At 39.6% G+C, this 19327-nt stretch overlaps 2 protein-coding genes across 11 annotated transcripts; one reads left to right on the top strand and one right to left on the bottom strand.

The window, feature by feature from the left end:
• Positions 1-877: 877 nt before the first annotated feature.
• Positions 878-7215, bottom strand: dcun1d2a (DCN1, defective in cullin neddylation 1, domain containing 2a). 3 transcript variants are annotated; one of them, XM_034575117.1, is made up of 7 exons: positions 7148-7215; positions 4336-4552; positions 4033-4201; positions 3587-3717; positions 3287-3369; positions 2368-2464; positions 878-2276 (listed from the first exon to the last, which is right to left on the bottom strand). In XM_034575117.1, the coding sequence occupies exons 1-7, from the start codon at positions 7148-7150 to the stop codon at positions 2197-2199; spliced, it is 780 nt and encodes a 259-aa protein (XP_034431008.1). In that variant the 5' UTR covers positions 7151-7215; the 3' UTR covers positions 878-2196. The 3 variants fall into 3 exon arrangements, with proteins under 3 accessions (XP_034431008.1, XP_034431009.1, XP_034431006.1); XM_034575118.1 differs by lacking the exon at positions 7148-7215 and adding an exon at positions 6990-7010; XM_034575115.1 differs by lacking the exon at positions 7148-7215 and having other exon boundaries at positions 4336-4887.
• A 2446-nt stretch (positions 7216-9661) lies between these two features.
• tfdp1a (transcription factor Dp-1, a) lies at positions 9662-19074 on the top strand. Of its 8 annotated transcripts, none has more exons than XM_034574368.1 (12): positions 9662-9932; positions 11960-12045; positions 12232-12298; positions 12491-12612; positions 13329-13450; positions 13626-13791; positions 13944-14090; positions 14197-14265; positions 14702-14853; positions 15986-16152; positions 17681-17759; positions 17893-19074. In XM_034574368.1, the coding sequence occupies exons 2-12, from the start codon at positions 12034-12036 to the stop codon at positions 18029-18031; spliced, it is 1242 nt and encodes a 413-aa protein (XP_034430259.1). In that variant the 5' UTR covers positions 9662-9932; positions 11960-12033; the 3' UTR covers positions 18032-19074. The 8 variants fall into 8 exon arrangements, with proteins under 8 accessions (XP_034430259.1, XP_034430255.1, XP_034430260.1 ...); XM_034574364.1 differs by having other exon boundaries at positions 9667-9932; positions 12205-12298; XM_034574369.1 differs by lacking the exon at positions 9662-9932 and adding an exon at positions 11005-11147.
• The last annotated feature ends 253 nt before the right edge of the window (positions 19075-19327 follow it).

Below are 19327 nucleotides of genomic sequence, written 5' to 3'. Positions count from 1 at the left end.
CTCTCTACGGAGGCCGCCATGTTTTTTACAGTAGCCCAGACTGGACAAACTAAAGGGCATGGTTTTGGATGAAAGAATCTGTCATGGTTTAGGGGACAGATTAGGGCATCTAGTGAATTTAAATGTGATTTGATGAGCGGACTGTTGGGTCTTGGTGGAGATATGCTCTCTACTGAAATCCAAAAATGTTCCTTAACCTACCACAGATGATAAATGTTATTTTCTTGTCCTGTTTGGATCAAGGATTTTGAAATACAACTCATGGATCACCCTCTGCTGTGGTCAGATGCAGAATTTGGTCCAAATTCAGCTTATTGGAATATAGACATAATTAATTGTATTATTACTCTCACCAAAGAGGTTGATTGTTTGACTGTTTGTCAAAAGGGTTACACAAAAACTACAAAACAGATTTCCACAAAAACTTGGTGGGCGGATGTGACATGGACCAAGAAAGAACTCATTGAATTTGGGTGCGATTCCAGACTACGATCATTTTTTCCCACTTTCTTTAGCATTGCAAAATAAGGTTTTTTAGACACTTTTAACAATTTCCCAGGGAATAACTTATATGGAAGAAAAAAAATCAACACATTTAGGGAACTGATATGTGTAAAATTTGCTACAGCTTGATTTAAGGGGACAGAGGTATGTACTCTACTGAGTCCTATTCTAGCTTTCAGTGCATTTTGAACTGAGCCACATCAAAATCTCTGCTGTGAAAAAGCCAATAAACAAAGTATGTCACGTTATTATTGCCATCATACTAATTCTGTTTTATGAAACCCATTCTCCTCTAATCGGTTGTCCTGTATATGTGTTAAATAAAATGTTCATTATATATTATGAACAATAAAAGAGCTAAATACATGTATGATTATGGAAAAACTCATGCTTTATTCATCTTTCTTAAATGAACAATATACTTAGGCTACTTACAGGATGTATCAACAATATATTCTGTTTTCACTACCTTCAGTAACACTGAACAGATGGGCTTGAACAGAAACATGAATATTGAACAGACAGGAGTTTATTCTTAAGGCTTACTTTATTGTCCTGTTGCCCTCTTTAGTGTCCCGGCTTCTGACGAAAGGGCTCTGTGCTGCCATAACATACAGATATGTGCCATGCAATCCTAAGGGCCTGTACGTGTCTTAACTGTAAATGTGTCTTAACTGCAGCAGAGCAGATTTCTCAGACGGATCAACTGATGAAATGACAAAACGCTTTCCTCAACTTTTGCAAAGAAATTATCTTTTGAAAATAAAAATAAAATCATGAATACTGTGGAAAGGACTGATTACATTTAGGATTTAAGACCCACTCCCGACTGTGATTTTTCAGTCAAATCAATACCACCAACCAATATCAATCATCTAAATTAAAGCACTGCCTTTACTCTCATTTATTTGTGAAACCAGCCCAAAATGTAGCAAAACGTGTTCAACATGCTTTCAATGAGAAGCTCACAACTCCATGATTTGACAGATCCACCGAACATTTAAACCGACAGCAAATCATCCACAATATTGAGGCATCCCGTTAGAGATCTGAGCATTTCCTGTACATAAAAGAAATCATCTTTTGCATTTATAAATTCAACATATTTATATTATTCTTCATATAGCTCTCTTTGTAAACTGTCCCAATAGATACAGTATGTACAGTAAAAACTGCAACAGTTCAGTTGGTGCTGGTGTCGTGAGCATGATGTCCCGAAGTTAGAGTAAGACATTGGAACTCTGCACAGTCACTCAGAGCTTCATATAACAAAACAAAGCTGACTAGAAAGAATCTTAAAACACACTGCATTCTCCTCTCCGGTCCTTTCAGAGTGCACACAGCCAGTAACCTCCTCTCAGTGCTGTGTCCGTCCTCACATACAGGGCTGCGGCCTGACGGCTATCGCTCCTCCTGGAGCAGAGCAGAGGGGCGTGTCCAGGATACTGAGAATCCAACAGGAGAGACATGAGGTGAATCTGGCAGCGTCCATATGACGCCTCAGTCTCACGAGGACAGTTGTTCCCAGTTTTTTTACTCAGCTCCCTGAAAGGGGGTTTCCTGACAGTTCCAAGTGCTTCTGTTTTCTCTCTGAAGTCTACAATTTTCACTTTTTTTGTACAAGTCTTAAAAAAAACTATGAAGTCACTGTAAAAGAAACAACGTTCTGGCTTTCCAGAGTTGTGATTGGATTTAGAGAGTTTTGCGTTTTGATCCTGTTACAATCGGTCGAGCGAATTCCACAAAATCATCTATAAGAACTGGCCACGCTCCTGAGAAAGGAAACACAACATATGATTAGTGTCACAGTGACGGATGAATTATTACTTTGAATTTTTCATCCACTGTTTGATTTCAACTCACCTTCCTCATCATAATTTGACATGTCATCTGCAATCATGTTACCAAAGTCCAACAATAGGTTCCACGTGTCCTTTGGAATTGATCGTTTATGGTGTTCCTGTAAAGAAAGGTGCTGATGAACATACTGGTATATGCAGAGTTTCACACATGTGTTTTCTCTTCAACCAGGATGTTTTGACAGTCATTTAAATGATATTGCAGTGCAGGTTTTGATTCTTATCAAACATCTGGTGTGACTGGCTGATCCCACTCTTTTAGGAATATGTTTTCGTTTTTAAACTTAAACAATCTCCGCAGCAAGTGTTTTAGCTCTGAATAAAAAGTAATCTTCGTACATACTAACAAAACTGAAAACACGTATCATGTGACCATTCATGTACACGGGTCATGTGAGTGCCGGTGTCAACAGGAAGCAGAGTGCCTACTCTCCAGCTGGTTGCTTAGTTACAGAAAAAACTACAAACAAGAAACAACAATGATGAAAATTAGGAGCAGGGATTTTTTTTCTTCAGAGTTTTTAAACTATAATCAGGCCAGTGGCGTTTGCAGCATTTTAGGCGCTCAAAAACTCTGGAGTAGCGTGGACGGCAGGCGTAAACGTAGCAACAGTGATGCCTTTTAAAACTAAAATGTAGTAGAGTAGATGTGACCTTAGTATTTTGATTACCTGAACTCAGTGTGCTCTTATTTTCCTTCTAATGTAATTTAAGTCTGTACCTCATTGCATAGATGTCACTAACATTGTTTTTATGTAAAGTAAAATGAGGTCAGGGTTTGTTGTGGCCAGAAAAGCTAAGTCAGTGTCCAGCTATGACTAATACAAAGACTGAACTTTTAGATTTACACTGAAAAAGAAATTGTATTCAATGTGAATGGCTGATAACCAGCTCGACACATCCATGCGTTCACTTTGACTCACCAGAAGAAATCTATTCCAAAGATCGAGGAACTTAAATCGTCCTGAGAGAACCAGGTTCCAGTAGGCTACAGCCATCTCCAAGTCTGCGCGCACACACACACACACACACACACACACACACACACACACACACACACACACACACACACACACACACACACACACACACACACACACACACACACACACACACACACACACACACACACACACACACACACACACAGAGAGAGAAGACCAACTCTTAAAAATATATAATAGAACTGAGCAAGATGCTGTTCTTATAATCACTCTGTTTACCTAAACCCTTCTGTCCAGGATTTTTGGCAAAATTAAAGGTGAACTGGTAGAAGTCCTTGAACTTTCCAGTATCTTTTAGCTCCTGCTCTAATCTTTGCAACATGGCCTTCAGTTTTTCTGGGCTGTCACACCTGAAAATAGAAGACAAAATGAGCAACAGCCTCTGAACGATCATACGTGAACAACCCGACCCAACTGCAACATGACGGCGCATATACCGAAGTAAACTGTGACACATGGACCTCAAAAGTCAAAACAAGCCGCACTTCCATTGAGTAATTCCATGAAGACACAGAATACTCAAGCTGTGGTTGACTGAGTGTATATATAGACGGCCTTCCCTCCCCGAGAGCCACACCAAGAGATCGGCCATGCACAGATACTTCAGCCACAGTGTTTATGCCCCACTCGGTAGCATGTCACACGCTGTTGATGTCAACACTCACCCCAGCTCCGTCATTCCATCCACAAACTCCTTCTTGGAGAACTCGCACTGAGTTGCAGCACGAAACTTCCACGCAACGACCAGCACGGTGATGCTGGCTGGATCCAGTGAGAGGTCGTCACAAAACTGCTGGATCCCGTCAATACCAATCTTATTCTCATCCTGTGGATCTGTCAGGGAAAAAAAAAAAAAAAGTTTTTCAAACATGTTGTGCCTATAAGTTAAATATAATATTTTTTGGAAAGCTCTATTCAAGTAAACATATCACAGTATAAAACACACACTCTTAAATTATCCCACCTACCTTTATAGCGATTGTAGAGCTGCTCCAGCCTTTTCCGGTCCACTGAGGTTTTCATGGATTCCTTACAGTAAAGATCTGGGTTCTGAAAATAGTTGTCGGTCGCCACTTCTAGTTTCCAGTCATTCTGCGTGAGGCAGTACACAGCTGTCTTCTCCCCAGCTTGTGTGAAGGACATGAACTGCCGTACCTTGTCCCTCTGCGAAGATTTCAGCTTATGCTGTGTAAGTACAGGACAGGGGCTGTCAGACACCGGTGTAATCAGACCAGGGAGCACAGAAATCAACGCGCAAACACAGAACGACACACAGACAAAAAGACAGAACGAGACAAACACATCTACGAGCATTCAGGCAACGTTGTAAGGACAGTACAGAGCGGGAGGCACTCACAAACACACTGACACATATTTAAAAAGGTTAGTCTGTCACACCAACAAACACACAGTAAAGTAGGTGAGCCAAGACGCTGTGGGGATAATTATGTCGAGTCCAAAAGCAACTTGACTGGCTGAGCTTTTCTGAAGGGGGATGTTGTGGATTCTCAAAGCACATGCTGTACCCCTGTGGGCCCCTCAGATAACTACATTCATAGATGTAACATGAGTAGGGTAAAGAGATGCCATCACCAGGACCTAGAGGTGCAACAAGTCTGGAGTGTAACACAAGCACCCTGCCCGGAATACTTACAAATATATAAATATATATATATAAATATTTTAAAAAGTAATGATAAAATACAGTCAGAATATTGTTAACAGTGACACTGTGAGGATATTTTGAGGAAGGTAAAGTTAAACTTAAAAAAATTGATGTGTATAAAAGAATATAATAAATCAGTGATGATGTAAGCAGGAAGAGTCATCAGTGTATATTTCACTGAGGACTGTAAAGTAAATTCAGAGGACTGTATCATTAAATTGTAATGCAGCCGTTAAAGACCAGTAATAAACACTGTTCACGCTTCAAAGTTAAAATAATACTTTAAACCAAATTCTAGACGATATCTCATTCCTGACGTTTTTTAAATGTTATGATCAGCAGATTAATTGATTAGTCTATTGTAGCTGCATCAACAAGTTGATAAGACTACTACCAGAAAAACAAATCAATGTTTTGATACAGTTTTTATAACCAAATTATAATATCAGTCATTTTCTTAGGGAAAATACCAAACATTTGGTGTTCAGTGTTGCAGATTTGATGTTTTATGTCACAGTAACCTGAATATTTTTGGGTTTAAACTGTTGATCAGACAAAAAGAGACATCTGAAGATGCCACTTTGGCCTTTGACAAACCATCAACTTTCACTTTTCATTTGTTTTGGACATAAAGACAAAACCAGTGATCACTTCATCAGGAAAATAATCGTTTGATTAATTTATAATGAAAACAACCGCTTGTTGCAGCCATATATAAATACTCAGCAACAAATCTGTAATAAGATTATAAACACTTTAGATCGTTTTTATGAGGAAAAATGCTTAAAAAAAAAGTTTGAGCTAATCAAATATGACAATTTTATCTTATTGTCTCCTGACACAATACCAATGTTATGAATATCTAATTAATCAATTGCACAATAAGTTGATTATATTAGTTTTAATACTGTTTTGATAAGTTAATTATAATATCAGTCACTTTTTACAGAAAAAAATGCCCAAATTTAGTTTTTTCAGCTTCTCAATGTGCAGATATGAAGTTTTATTTTCTATTTTGAATCACAGTAACCTGAATATTTGGGGGTTTTGGGCCGTTGATCAAACAAGGACAAAACACGTGATCGGTTAATTGAGAAAATAACTGCCTGAGTAATTTATCATGAGAATCGCTGCTTGTTGCAGCCGTAGATAATTATTAGAGACAATTTTGACATCAGGTTACATAGATTTCTTTACAGAAAAATGTTTGAGTTGATCGATCATGATTGAATGCACTTATTGAAAGTCGCTTTGGATAAAAGAATCAGCTAAATGATATGCAATGTAATGAATATGACACTTTGCTTGTTTTAATCTTACATTACAGTAACATGAATAATGTTGATTGGACAGAACAACCAGGTGGAAGACGTCAGCTTGAGCCCTGGGAAACTGTGTGGTGCAGTTTCTGAGATTTTACAGTATATTTGATTATGTTAAAAACAAAAACAGTGGATGACTTGATAATGGAAACTATATCCCAGCAGTTATAGATCATATCCTGAAGAAGCACACGGCAGCACCTCCTCAGAGCAGCTGCACGATCTGAGCACTTGGACGAAGAGTTTCCTGAAACCAGAGACTGAAACAGTGACTTCTCCAACCTTCCCCGGTTCATAGTCATAAAACCCCAAATCAAGTCACGCGTCTGTGGTTGAGCACAGACGCGGATTATGGTGTCACCGGAGTGGGTAACGCTGGGTTAGCATTGTCTACACACCACCCGGCTAGGAACTTCTCCCGGCTAACGCTAGCTAAGTTAGCCGGGGACTGTATCCCTGACATTAGCGGAGGAGCTGAACCCGTTGGACATGGCTGCTGGTGTGGATTACACCGACATGACCCCGTGTGTGTCCGGGTTTGAGCTCCAGAGTCTGACCCTGCTCGCAGCCGAAGTTACCAGGCTACCAAACAGGGACGTGTAGCTAGCTAGCTGCTCTCAAAACATCAACTGACCTTCCCTGTTAACAGCAGCGAACACAAGCGACTGAGCACCGCGGGCTCGTCAAACCGCGACACGACGTGCACTTTTAATACTGTGACACCAGATGTGAAGCTGGGTCTTCACGGTGCTAAAGCCGATGCCTGGGTTCGTGTTTATTTTGGTTACCTACCATTTTTACACCCGCTGGTTCACCAGTTCGGTAGCCCGACCGACGCTCATTGTGCGCATGCGCCGAAGCAGTCGCGCAGAGCTATTTAAGGTTTGAGCAGAAACTGTTCATGTTGTCATTTGACTTATTTGTAAATAATAGACGTCAACAGTTAGTGAAAATAACAATATAATAAAAATCAGAACGATCCCCACAGTATAATAAAGCAACTACAGTAGTACTCAAAGTAACTGTAAAAGTTGAATCAACAACCTTTCAACATTTTCTCGAAGAATACAGGTTGAACTGCAGGACATCTGTATCAGCCTGCATTAGGTTATAGGTTTTCCAAATAATAATATAATTTCCCCCAGTGTGACACGATATAATTCACTACAGCCTTCAAAGTAACATTAGATTTTAATCAACAGTTCCATCCCTGAGACACTGGACATTTTATCTAAGAAGGCAGGATTTATTGCAGAACTGCGGTATTAGGGTAGTTTTAGAATATAGATCAGTCATCATTACCTCTATGCCTTTTCGGAACGAAACATTGTCCCCTTTAAGAACGTAGGACAAGATGGAGATTGTCCCTTGTATGTTCTACCACACTAATTAATGCCTATACACCAGTTGATGTTAGTGACCACCAGCAGATGTTAGGGTATAATATAATATAATATAATATAATATAATATAATATAATATAAAAAGTATATATCAAATAAACTGGATACTGCCTATGAAAGTTCTACATAAAATAGTGCACACTCATCAATACCACACCCTTAATATACCCAATTTCTTTCATCATGACTCACACATAATTCTTAGAGAAATCAATAAGAAATTGTTAAAAAAAAGAAGCCCTATCTCGTTGTGTTAAAGAAAGTTAAACATAATCCCGGATCTTCCCCCTGATCTGGATCTACACAAAAAATATCTTTCTAAATCCTTCCTGACCCTCACTGGATTATAAATTTACAGTTTACACATAAGGAAAAGTATGCGAAGAGTAAAACAAACCTTTAAAATGATTTCTTATGTAATGGCCTGGCATTGCATAATAGTGATCCTCTTTAAATCAAACCAAACTGTAAAGTAGATGTTTGATTGAAAAGAAGTCTTAGTTTACGCTTGTTTCGATTGGAGCAATCTTGAAATTGGTGATTAGGAGTGCAGATCCTAAAATAATGGAGGAAGGATCTTTTTTAAAGAACTGCACACATGATATGCAATTTGTTGAGCAATTGTTTAACTTGATAAACTGCGATGATGCCTGACTTTAAAAACCTAAGAAATGACTGTGCTGTAAAAGTAAATGTTGTTTGGTTGCTCAGCTGAATTTTATCTCATGAGAAAGTGAATCCACCCTTGAATAAGAGTGAATAACAAACACGGCTCTGCAGCTGATACAGTATCTGTGGGAGCCAGCCTTCCTTTTTCTTGTTGGCTCTGTTTTACAGTGACTAAGGCTCCAATGACATCGAGCACACTGACGTCATGCTCACAGCAGCATGCAAATGATCCTTATTGATGGAAAACTACTGTCAACTCATTCAATGACTTTACACTTGTGGTAAACTGTGGGCTTTATTGTTGTTGAAATTAAACTGATAATAAGAGGTGCTTTGGAGTGAATAAGGTGCTATATATATTCAGTTTGCATTGAAATCTGATGCATTGTTGAGATTTCATTTAATTCTTTAAAATTAGGTTAATGATGTGTAATTTCTTTTTAAAATGTAGAAATTCCTCCTAAGGTGATTAAAGCGACAGATTCCAGACATAACACTGAGGACTCGACCTTTGTGTCTTTATTCATTGCTGTGTTTGGCCTGAGAAAACAAATGCAGTGGCTTTTTGGTACTTACTTCAACCAAACAAAACAATTTAAAAGCAAACACTAAATGTCAAATCTTGAATCACAAGGAGCAGAAAGAAGAATAATTGTATATAGTAAGCCCCTCTTTCACAAGATATTAATTAACAAAGCAAATAATTCAATTACAATTAAACATTTAAATAGCTGCAGGCCAACACAGCCCATCACATCCCTCTATTAGTTCATACAGTGGATAGTTTGGTAATAGGTAATGGTAATACTTTATACCATTCAAAGAAGCAAAAATGAAAACTGAACAAAACTTAATAAACACATTTCATTGTATTTCCTCCAACACACTGGCTTTTTATTGTTTTTTTATAGCCTAAATGTACGCTAAAAACATGTTGTAAATGACCTCATGGATGACACCACAGGAGCAGTATGGAGGCATGTTAGGTTTTTTTAGGTTTGAAGAAGTTGTCACCAGTTACTACTTGTTTGGGATTTGGCTGCAACACTGTTTACCCCTGAAACTTCAAAAGTGTTTCGTGGACTGAAACACTTCACCCACCCCTCCATCGGCACAGTGGTGAGTAGATAATGAGTGAATGTTTTGGTGAACTATCGATAAGAGGGAGATTCGATGCATTCTGGGTGCAACCAAAACTTTTTATCTGCAAGAACCAGAGGAGCATAGAAGTGCTGGAGGGAAACAAACGCAGCCTCTCCCTCCTGCACGGTAGGTGGCGCTGTGAGCACGTTGGACGCCGGTTGCTTTTCTCCGGGCTGCAGAGAAGCAGAGTGTGGGCATGAAGCACTTTGACTGTTCTGCTGTCGTATCGTCGCAGTCGACCAATCACACTCCTGCAAACCCAGACACCGCCAAGATCAGATTGAGAGTCGCGCTGCTGTAGCAAGTGGCTAACACACACAGAGGAGGCTAACGAGCAACTTGCTAGCCTGCGAAGTGCACCGGTAAGTCGCTCCCAACGACTTGTGGCTCGCTGTCAATGCGCTTCAAAAACAAAGTTCTCCATTTTAAACACATGTTTTATTAAGCGGTCCACTAAAGCCGCTCTTGAAGACTTGCTGCACGTGAACAGGAGTTTGACCGAAGCTCATTCTGCTGGTGTTCTCGGTGACAGCTGTGGATTAGCTCGCCGGCTAGCTGCTAGCTAGCGTAGCGCTTGTTGGCTAACAAAGCGCCGGTGCTCGAGGCTTTTCAAACCGAAACATCCAGTCAGGTCGTCGCTAAAATAACAAACGGAGCGTTTGCTAACTAGCAGAGTAGCAGCCCTGAACACTGCACGTGAACTTTAATGCATTTTCCGATAAGTTGCTAATGTACTGTATGTGTAGCTGAGACTAATGTAGTCAGTAAGGGGGGGCTTTTAGTTTAATGTGACGCTCCACGGTGATTATGAATGAACGGTTATCGTCTGATATGTAAAACTATATTTCATTTTTCCAAAGCTATTTTCATCACAAACACTCGTATCGTGGAACTTCATGAAATAACAGGTCAACGCCACTTATAATAAACGAACAAGTTATTCCAGTTACAGAATGTAAATATTCAGGTTAGTTTGTTGCATAGTTTAATATTGATATTGATATGATGATTAATGTATTCAGGTTTTCCTGAATGTAAACTCTGGGTGCTGTTATGTTTGTCGCTGACTGATTGCGAGGTGACAAGTATGTGACAACAAAATGTCAGTGATTGTCCATAACATAAGAAATAAAACAATAATTAGCTGATTGCTAGTAACAGGCATTTCAGACGTGGTTTCCATACAATACTTGATGTTAGTTTTACATGTAGATGATCACCATTCACAGTAGGAGTGAAGCACATTTTGTTTGTGTTTGTTGCCTCCATGTATTTCTGTGGTCCATCTTTCTTCAATTGAAAACGAAGACTTTTTTAAATTCAGCTTCCCCAAACGACCAACAGGCAGAATCCCAGCTTCCTGAACTGATCAACATCACCACACAGAAACATGGGGAGACAACAAACACAGGAGTTAAATACTCATCACTAATACAATACTCTGCACGTAGAATTAAGTGTAAAAGTACTTCGACTTGACTTAGTTTGTTTCCTGTTCGGAAGGGATTTAGACCTCCTCTTCCTCCATTCTCAAATGCCAACAACAACAGCCGTCGAAGAAACAGGGGAGTGCACTCGTAAGTGCACAGAATTACTATTTTCGCGGTATCCTCCCTGGTAGACGCACACACGCTTCTTACATGTTCATCCACACTCCAGTTTGTCAGGAATGCGTAGCATGCAACCTACAAATGCTATATTTTTAACGCGAATCCTTTCCAAAACGTGCAGAAGCTAACGAGCTAGCTAGCTGTGAGTGAGCTGAATGCAACGCTAGCGGTAACAGTTAGCTAGCTGCATTCAACAAAAGCTTGTTCACTGCTGCTCTGGGACCAAATGGATGTTGTTACTACTACGTGCATCCTCGTTGCCTGTAACCGTGTGGCACGATCACTTATTAGCGGATCTTTTTGGTGCAGGAAAGTTGTAACGTTTGCTTGACCCGTGGAAGTTCGACGATGCCTCTCCGGAGGACGTGCTCGGTACCTGAAGTAGGCCTACTGCACACTTAGCGTAGAAAAGTTGTGGCCATCGATGGGTTGTTAAATGTGGATTTCTGCTGTCACGCTGAATTCAGACCTCTTTCTCAAAGCTTCATATGTTGGAGCTTTTTATCAAATATACACATTTCCAGTTATTTTTTTAATCCTATAAGAGGAATATCCGGTAACTCAAGCTAACGACAGTGATGTAGCTTTGTACAATGTGCTGGCAGCAAGCACTTCAAATGGGCCTTAGTGCAGAAACAAGTTTAGTTTAATTGCATAACAAATATATATGAATGAATGTATTTAAACACAATATTGTGTATACAAATGTAATGGGTTTTGCTTTTTTTCTAAATTAACCAGAGTCATTATTCAGAAGTTTGTCCTCTGTGTGTCTCCAGGGGTCTGAAGAGTGAAGCTTAAAGGGACATTTTCTTTTCGGATTGAATCTCAACTCCTCCGGTCCTTTGGGATCATGGCAAAAGATGTAAGTAATCAAACACATTGGTTTTACTGGAAAACAGTTGTGCAAATTGTTTCACTTTGCAGATACTGTAGCTGAAGGTGTAGCGGTTATGTTGCTGCAATAATCCTATGTTTATACTCCTGGTTACTCATGAATCATCTGTAACTTGTTGAATTTTAGATCGTATTACGTTCATGTCCTCTGCAGGCTGGTTTGATTGAAACAAACGGAGAGCTGAAGGTTTTCATCGATCAGAATATGAGCCCAAGCAAAGGTACAAATTATGAATAATTGTCATCTACAAAGAAAGTGTAAAAAGTATTTTCTTTAGATAACATAAAGTCAAGCCCAAGGAACCAATATGTCTTCATGTGTAGTCCTATGTGCTAATAGCTGGCCGATAGAGGGCAATGGAGTTTCAATTATCAGCTCTACTCATTACTGGTCTTCTTGTGTCTTCTATCAGGTGTCCTATCTTTGGTTACTGTCCAGCCCACAGCTGCCTCTGTGGCCAAACAGCTGCTACCCAAAACCCTTGGGCCATCCAACGTGAACATCACTGCACACATGCAACATTTGCCACACATGGTGAGTGATGCTCGACTAACGTCTGGCTTTTGTGCTTTCACAACCAGATTTGTGTGAGTTTACAGAACCTCTAAATAGATATACAAGAGTCAGCTTTCTAAATGGTCAGTGACCTGCAGATGCATTTGTGTATACATGTGCATGCTGGGCTTCTCTACTGTGTCTTACTGTTGTGTAAGCCCCCTCCCTTATCATTGTGAGGTGACCGGGGCGGAGGGTAGGTGGAGGCAGTTGATCCTAAGCTTATCAACTCTACAGTCAGCAGGATTACACCCATCATCCCATTATACTGTAGATATGTAATATATACATAACGTAAATCAGCTTAGATATCACCTGAGTGATGCAAATCGATTCCCAATCTCTTCGATACCTCATTACTATTATTAATTCAAATTTAAAGCAATGTCTTGAATTGATTTGGTCATACCATGGTCATGACCAGTAATTATTAGTCAATAAATATCTCTCAAATACTAAATTAATATTTTTCCTGATGCGAGGGACCCCCATTCACATTTACTTATTTCTTCAGTAAAACTTTATTTACATGATTTATTTTTAATACACATGTCAAATTGACCTTCCTCATTTGTCAAGACTTGATTACACTGAATTTTTGAGAAGAACTAATTTTATGCTGACAGCCTCACAAGATTACAGATGATCTTGAGTTTTAATTTTTACTCCTTCTTGTCCTTCTATGTCCTCTGCAGGTAATTGGAACACCTCAGAGGCCCACGGTATCAAATACCATTTTGGTGAACAGTCCACATACACCAAGTTCACAGTTTCTCACTCAGAGTCAACCATCAGACGCCTCTCCATGGTCATCAGGGTAAGTCCTCAAAAAGATCCTCATTTTTATGAATTTGGGACATTGTCGAGCTCTGTCAGGATTAAGTTTTAATAGCATGTGTAAAGTCTGATATTATTCCATGTCCAAAAGGAAATGCATACATTTTGACATGATAATCATTGTGCTTCTATGGGGGGGTCTTTTCTGTCTGCAGTAAGCGTGGTAAGAAAGGAGAAAAGAATGGGAAGGGCTTGAGGCATTTCTCCATGAAAGTGTGTGAGAAGGTGCAGAAGAAAGGAGTCACCACCTACAATGAGGTTGCCGATGAACTGGTGGCAGAATTCAGCTCTGCAGATAACCACATGTCACCCAACGACTCAGTGAGTGCGGCATGACATTTTCTCAAAACCATACAAATCTAAATTGTACACTGACATGTTTGGTAAAGGGTCTAATGAAGCTAGATATTTTACAATTTTAACGATTTCGAAGTTTTGTTAATATTAAGAATCTTGTGTTTTTTCCTTTTTAGCACGTGTATGACCAGAAGAACATTCGGCGGCGTGTGTATGATGCACTCAATGTGCTCATGGCCATGAACATTATCTCTAAAGAGAAGAAAGAAATTAAGTGGATTGGCCTTCCCACCAACTCAGCACAGGAGTGCCAAAACCTAGAGGTAGAAAAACACTGTGAAGACTGTTGTTTTAATAGCTTGAATTGGGGATGTTAACTCTCAATCATTGTATGTTATCACTCTTAATACTATTTTATATTAACTGTAGGTGGAAAGACAAAGGCGGCTGGAGAGGATTAAGCAGAAACAATCACAACTTCAGGAGCTCATACTGCAGGTGGGGAAGAGTTGAATGCTTCTGTGTGTGTGTTTTGTGGCTGATCATCACTTACAGCCACTATAGCTCTGATGCCAGCTTAAATGTAACTACATCGCAATGCCACAGAAGCTATGGAGAAAGCATGTGAGCTCTACAATAACTGAAACTGGCCTTTTTGTGTTCCTAATAATCATAAATTATAATTATTTGTATTATTATTATTATTATTATAATGCCCCCCCCTTCCTCATAGCAGTTGTGAATGCAAGAATGTATATGTTTACTTAGGTATATAATGAATGCATCGCAAAGCTTGATAATGTCCTGTGTGTATGACAATCCGTGGGAATTCTGTGCTGAGCTACAAATAATGTTAGATGTGGTATCACACAGAAGCCACCACTCTGTTTAGCTACATCAAAGTTTTCACCTTTCCTTGATCTTGTCTTAATAGCAAATAGCGTTTAAGAACCTGGTTCAGCGGAACAGACAAACAGAGCAGCAGGCAAACAGACCTCCACCTCCCAACTCCATCATCCACCTTCCATTTATTATTGTCAACACCAGCAAGAAAACTGTCATCGACTGCAGCATCTCCAACGACAAGTATGTGCTTCATCTTTAAAAATTATGAAGTGTACTCCCAAGGTTTTTAACTAACACGTCAAGATCAGATGCAGCTTCCAGGGTGTGACGCCTGTGGGCTTCTCTCTTTAGAGATAGATCTGACATAAGTATGTTTGCTGTTGCTTCATTGTAGAGCTGTGTGCAGTATCAGGAGAAATCCCACTGTGTGGTTGGCCTTGTCATAGTTGAAGCTGTAGCTGTGTGTGTTTATTTGATGGTCGCATAGTTTGCAGCAAGCAGGCACCCGAAAGTGCATTGCACATGAGATCAAACTGCGCTATTAAGAAACATAACTAGTGGTACATAGGTATCAGTAAGTTATAAACCTGATGACAGGCCTAAATGACACCCGGCTGTTGCTTTTATAGAGAGAAGAACCGCCAATCTGTAACACTACTGTACAATCACAGTGGGTGGTAAGAAGTGAGCTAAATAAGTGAGGTTTGTAATGTGCTGCAACAGTCAGGATTTCTTAATTCCATTGTTGCCTCTAAAATGTTTATACGACACCATAACCTCTGGGAACATAACTTCTTAATACAGCAATCCATGTTCAGATTTGAGACTAGATGAGAAAGGAAAAACAAGGCTCCTTTTAATTAAATTTCTTTGGGAACTAATGTGGGGCCTTTACCCTGCCAAATTGGATGGTATGGCTTTTTCAGTGTTTCAGTGCAACACACTAGGGTTTAGAGAAGCAAGTAGTCAATTGAAGGTGAAACATCTCCTAGTTTCTTAACTTTGAAATGTACAATTTTTGAGTTGAACCCTATTATTATTATTATTATTATTATTATTCCTATATTCCTATAACATATCTTGATGTCTGCCTGCAGTTTGACGGCAGCTGTGTTATTCAAAGTTTTTTGCTATGAGTGCTTAAGAGTCCATGTGTATACATGTAATTACAACCGTTTTGCACTGACCCTACTCCTAACAACATAATGGGTGTTTCCAAAATGCACATTTATCGCACAAAAATTTACACTGACAAAGTTAACGAGTTCAGATATGTTGCATCTCTAGTATTTTCCATTCTATGAAATACACATTTTACTCCATGAACCACATAAATAACATTCTCATGTCTTTCTCTCTTTCTCATCTGCAGGTTTGAGTATTTGTTCAATTTCGACAGCATGTTTGAGATCCATGATGACATCGAGGTGCTGAAGCGAATGGGCATGGCCTGTGGTTTGGAGGTGGGAAAGTGTTCTCCAGAGGATCTGAAGGTCGCTCGTAACTTGGTGCCCAAAGCTCTGGAGCCCTACGTTATAGGTCAGTGCCACAGCTGGTTTACCCAGAGACATTTCAATAGTTGGCTCTAGAGATGTCGGGATTTACCGATTTTACAATAAGCGCAGTTTCATAACATCAAGGTTTCATAACCGTAAGAATTGTGAAAACTACGATATTTAACGATGATGTCTTGCTTCTCGGGAGTCACGTAATTTGTGTGTGCGCTTGTTTGTGTATTCCCACGAGGGAGCTGAAGTAACAGCCTTATTTCCACCAACGCTGGCCAAAAAACTCCATTGGAGGAGTTCACAGTGAGAAGAATTCCATGTTTACTTTCGGTTTCTGTCAAGCTCCGAAGGAGCAGCTGACATGCTGTCACACACACTCACACTCTCTCCCGCTCTCTCTCCCTATTAACCATTATAAATGTAGTCGAGAGTTTAATTCACCTATACTGAGAGGTTATAGTATAATAAGGACATGAAGAATGTGGCTTGAACCAGGACAATATGCCCATTTATTTTTTCACAACTAGTTCACAAAACTTCCAAAACAGAACAACTTCCATTGGTGACGCTTCACAATAAAAGTCCCAAACAGACACACTGCTCATGATGACAGGAAACAAAAAATCAATAACCAACCTTCCACAATAAGGCAACTAAATAAAATAGCTTACATAGATTTTTTTTTTAAAAAGCCAAATGTTACACTATAAAAACTAACTGGATATAGTTGATAAATGTTGATATTAATATTAATAAATATTTTAGGTTATTGGCTATATTATTTTTAGCTATATATTGCTTGTTGTGTGTCTTTATCCTTCCATAATATCAATTGTGGAAACCGTGATATTTCCTCATATCGTGACATCCCTAATTGGTTCTATATCCTGTAAAAATAGTGAAACGGCTAAGCTAACATTTACAGGTATTGAATGTTGAAAGATTTTAATTTAATGAAAATGTGCGTGAAATTCATCTGATGACCGTGAAATAATGAAGATAGTGCAGTTGTAAGTTAAGAAGTTGAGTCTTTACTTGTTGGAGATAAAGGTCTGTTGAGGAGTTGATTAGTTTGTGGGATCCATCTTTTCTTGTCTCATTGTCAGATACAAACAAAAACACAAGGTCACATATATTGGAAACATTTAATGTTGCTTGTTTACACCGTTTGCAAAAAGTCAGTTTCTGACATTTTAGTTAGTTCTTATCTCACCGATGTATGTTCAAGTGCTAATTCTTTCCAGTATTTTTGGCTTTGATTAGTTGCTCGCGATTAGTTGGTTGAGCAGGTTTATTGGCGTGACCTCGCTACCACTCTGTACTACTGCACACAGATGACTTTGGTGCAAAATGGCAGCATTCGTATTATATTTTGGCTTCGTTTCTAGATAGTAGGAGGAAGTGGAGACATGTCTTCCGTCTTTATTCACTCTATGATCGTGATGTGTTCACTAACAGTGGGTCTTCATTGTAACAGTGGTGGGACTTCAGCAGAATGATAAATTCAGGTATCATCAAATTCGTATTTCTGTAGGTTAATGTATTTTCTCTTTTCTCAGAGATGGCAAAGGGTCCCATTAGTAATGTCTACATCACTGGAGGATCCTCAGCGAATGGTGCTCGTTACCCTGCAAGCAGGTGAGAAGGTTAACCCGTAAAGCAACCAACAAATGTGACAGAAATCACGTTGTCGTGCTCATCACGCTCCTGTATCACCTTATCCACCATTCACTTGTTTTCTAACTGAACAATAAAATCCTCCTCCTCGTAGTGATGGCTGCACCGACGGCACTATGGCCTCCAGCTCGAATGACTCTCACTACAGCGGCTCTCGTGTGGAGACTCCAGTGTCGTACATGGGGGATGACGACGACGAGGATGAGTACGACGAGAACGACGACGAAGACTAAACCTGTCTTTAGACCGCCGCTCCAACAAGCACAGTCCTTCAAACCACCTTCACCGTGGGAATCTAGTCCCCCTGTTTGTGTGTGCTTCTTCCACCTTTCCCCCTGCTCCCCATGCCTGTATTTCTGTCTGGCTTTTTCAGGGGTGTAGATGAAATATTGAACAGAGGGGTGTGCGTGTGTGTCGCACCCATCTTTTTGAATCCTGTGCACATGCACTACAGCTCTGGGGGTGGTGTTGTCCAAGGGAACTGTGGTCTGTGGCCCTGCCACCACACTGAAGTCTTTGTATGCCTAATCCACTTCTCAATAAGCCATCCCACTAAAAACAACCCTCTGTAAAATCTACTGCTGTTGGAGAATGTATAATGTACTTGTTGGAATAGATATTCCTATTATGTTCCAATTACATATAGCAGACATGATGATCAAAATGTTCCTTGATGGCCAAAGTGTCTGCTTAACGCTTGGTAGAGCAGCACCATGGACTCTGAATGGCCTAACACAGTTGCCATGTCATCTCAGGATGGGGCTCCATCGGATGTGTCGATAACTTTTTTTGTTTTATGTTCTGGGCAATAATTTGAAATAGTTTCTTATCCCCCATTGTGTTGGGCCGGCTTCCTTCTGTTCTATAGGCAGCTGCTTTCCTGATCTTGTTTGCTAGTTATGTTTATATATATTTTTTGTATTTCTGGAGTTGATGAATTCTCCATCACCACCCTGTTAACGCCTTGGTAGTGTTTACAAAAATTATGGCACCAGCAAGGTCAGAACTTTCATAACCCAGGCTCCTGATAGGTAAATAAGCTTTGTTTGTTAATTACGTACATGAGTCCTACAACGATTGTAGCTTATAGTATCCTTTAGAGGCCAGTGGTAAGAGATAAAAAAAATATTGATGTAACAAAATGTGTGGTTGTGTAGGTCTTGGTGTGTTTCTTCAAAGATCTCTTTTAAAACTGAGCAACACATGTACTGACTTCCAAATACCTTTTCTGTAATCTAATATAAGTTTGCAAATTAAATATAGATTGTTTTAATAAGTTTGTTTCTATAATGTACAGTATGTAGGTTTGTTGCAGCTAAAAGTTGACCTACAGTTTGTGTCGAGCCTGGAACAACATCGCGTTTTCTGTAAAAACTTGAGACACCTCATACCTCAAAGTATTTTTTTTTTTCTGTACCAACTGAAACATGTAGGCTTCCTGTAAGTTCCAGTAGTAGTTGCTCTTTATACAAACCATCTGAGAAGATCTGTTTTTAAGAGGCTCAAATGGTTTGAGACCCTCTTCATCA

This window comes from Hippoglossus hippoglossus, chromosome 21 (assembly GCF_009819705.1).
Source record: "Hippoglossus hippoglossus isolate fHipHip1 chromosome 21, fHipHip1.pri, whole genome shotgun sequence".
In the NCBI taxonomy this organism is placed as follows: domain Eukaryota; kingdom Metazoa; phylum Chordata; class Actinopteri; order Pleuronectiformes; family Pleuronectidae; genus Hippoglossus; species Hippoglossus hippoglossus.
The sequence above is the reverse complement of the archived record's forward strand: the minus strand, read 5'-3'. Positions and strand labels throughout refer to the sequence as shown.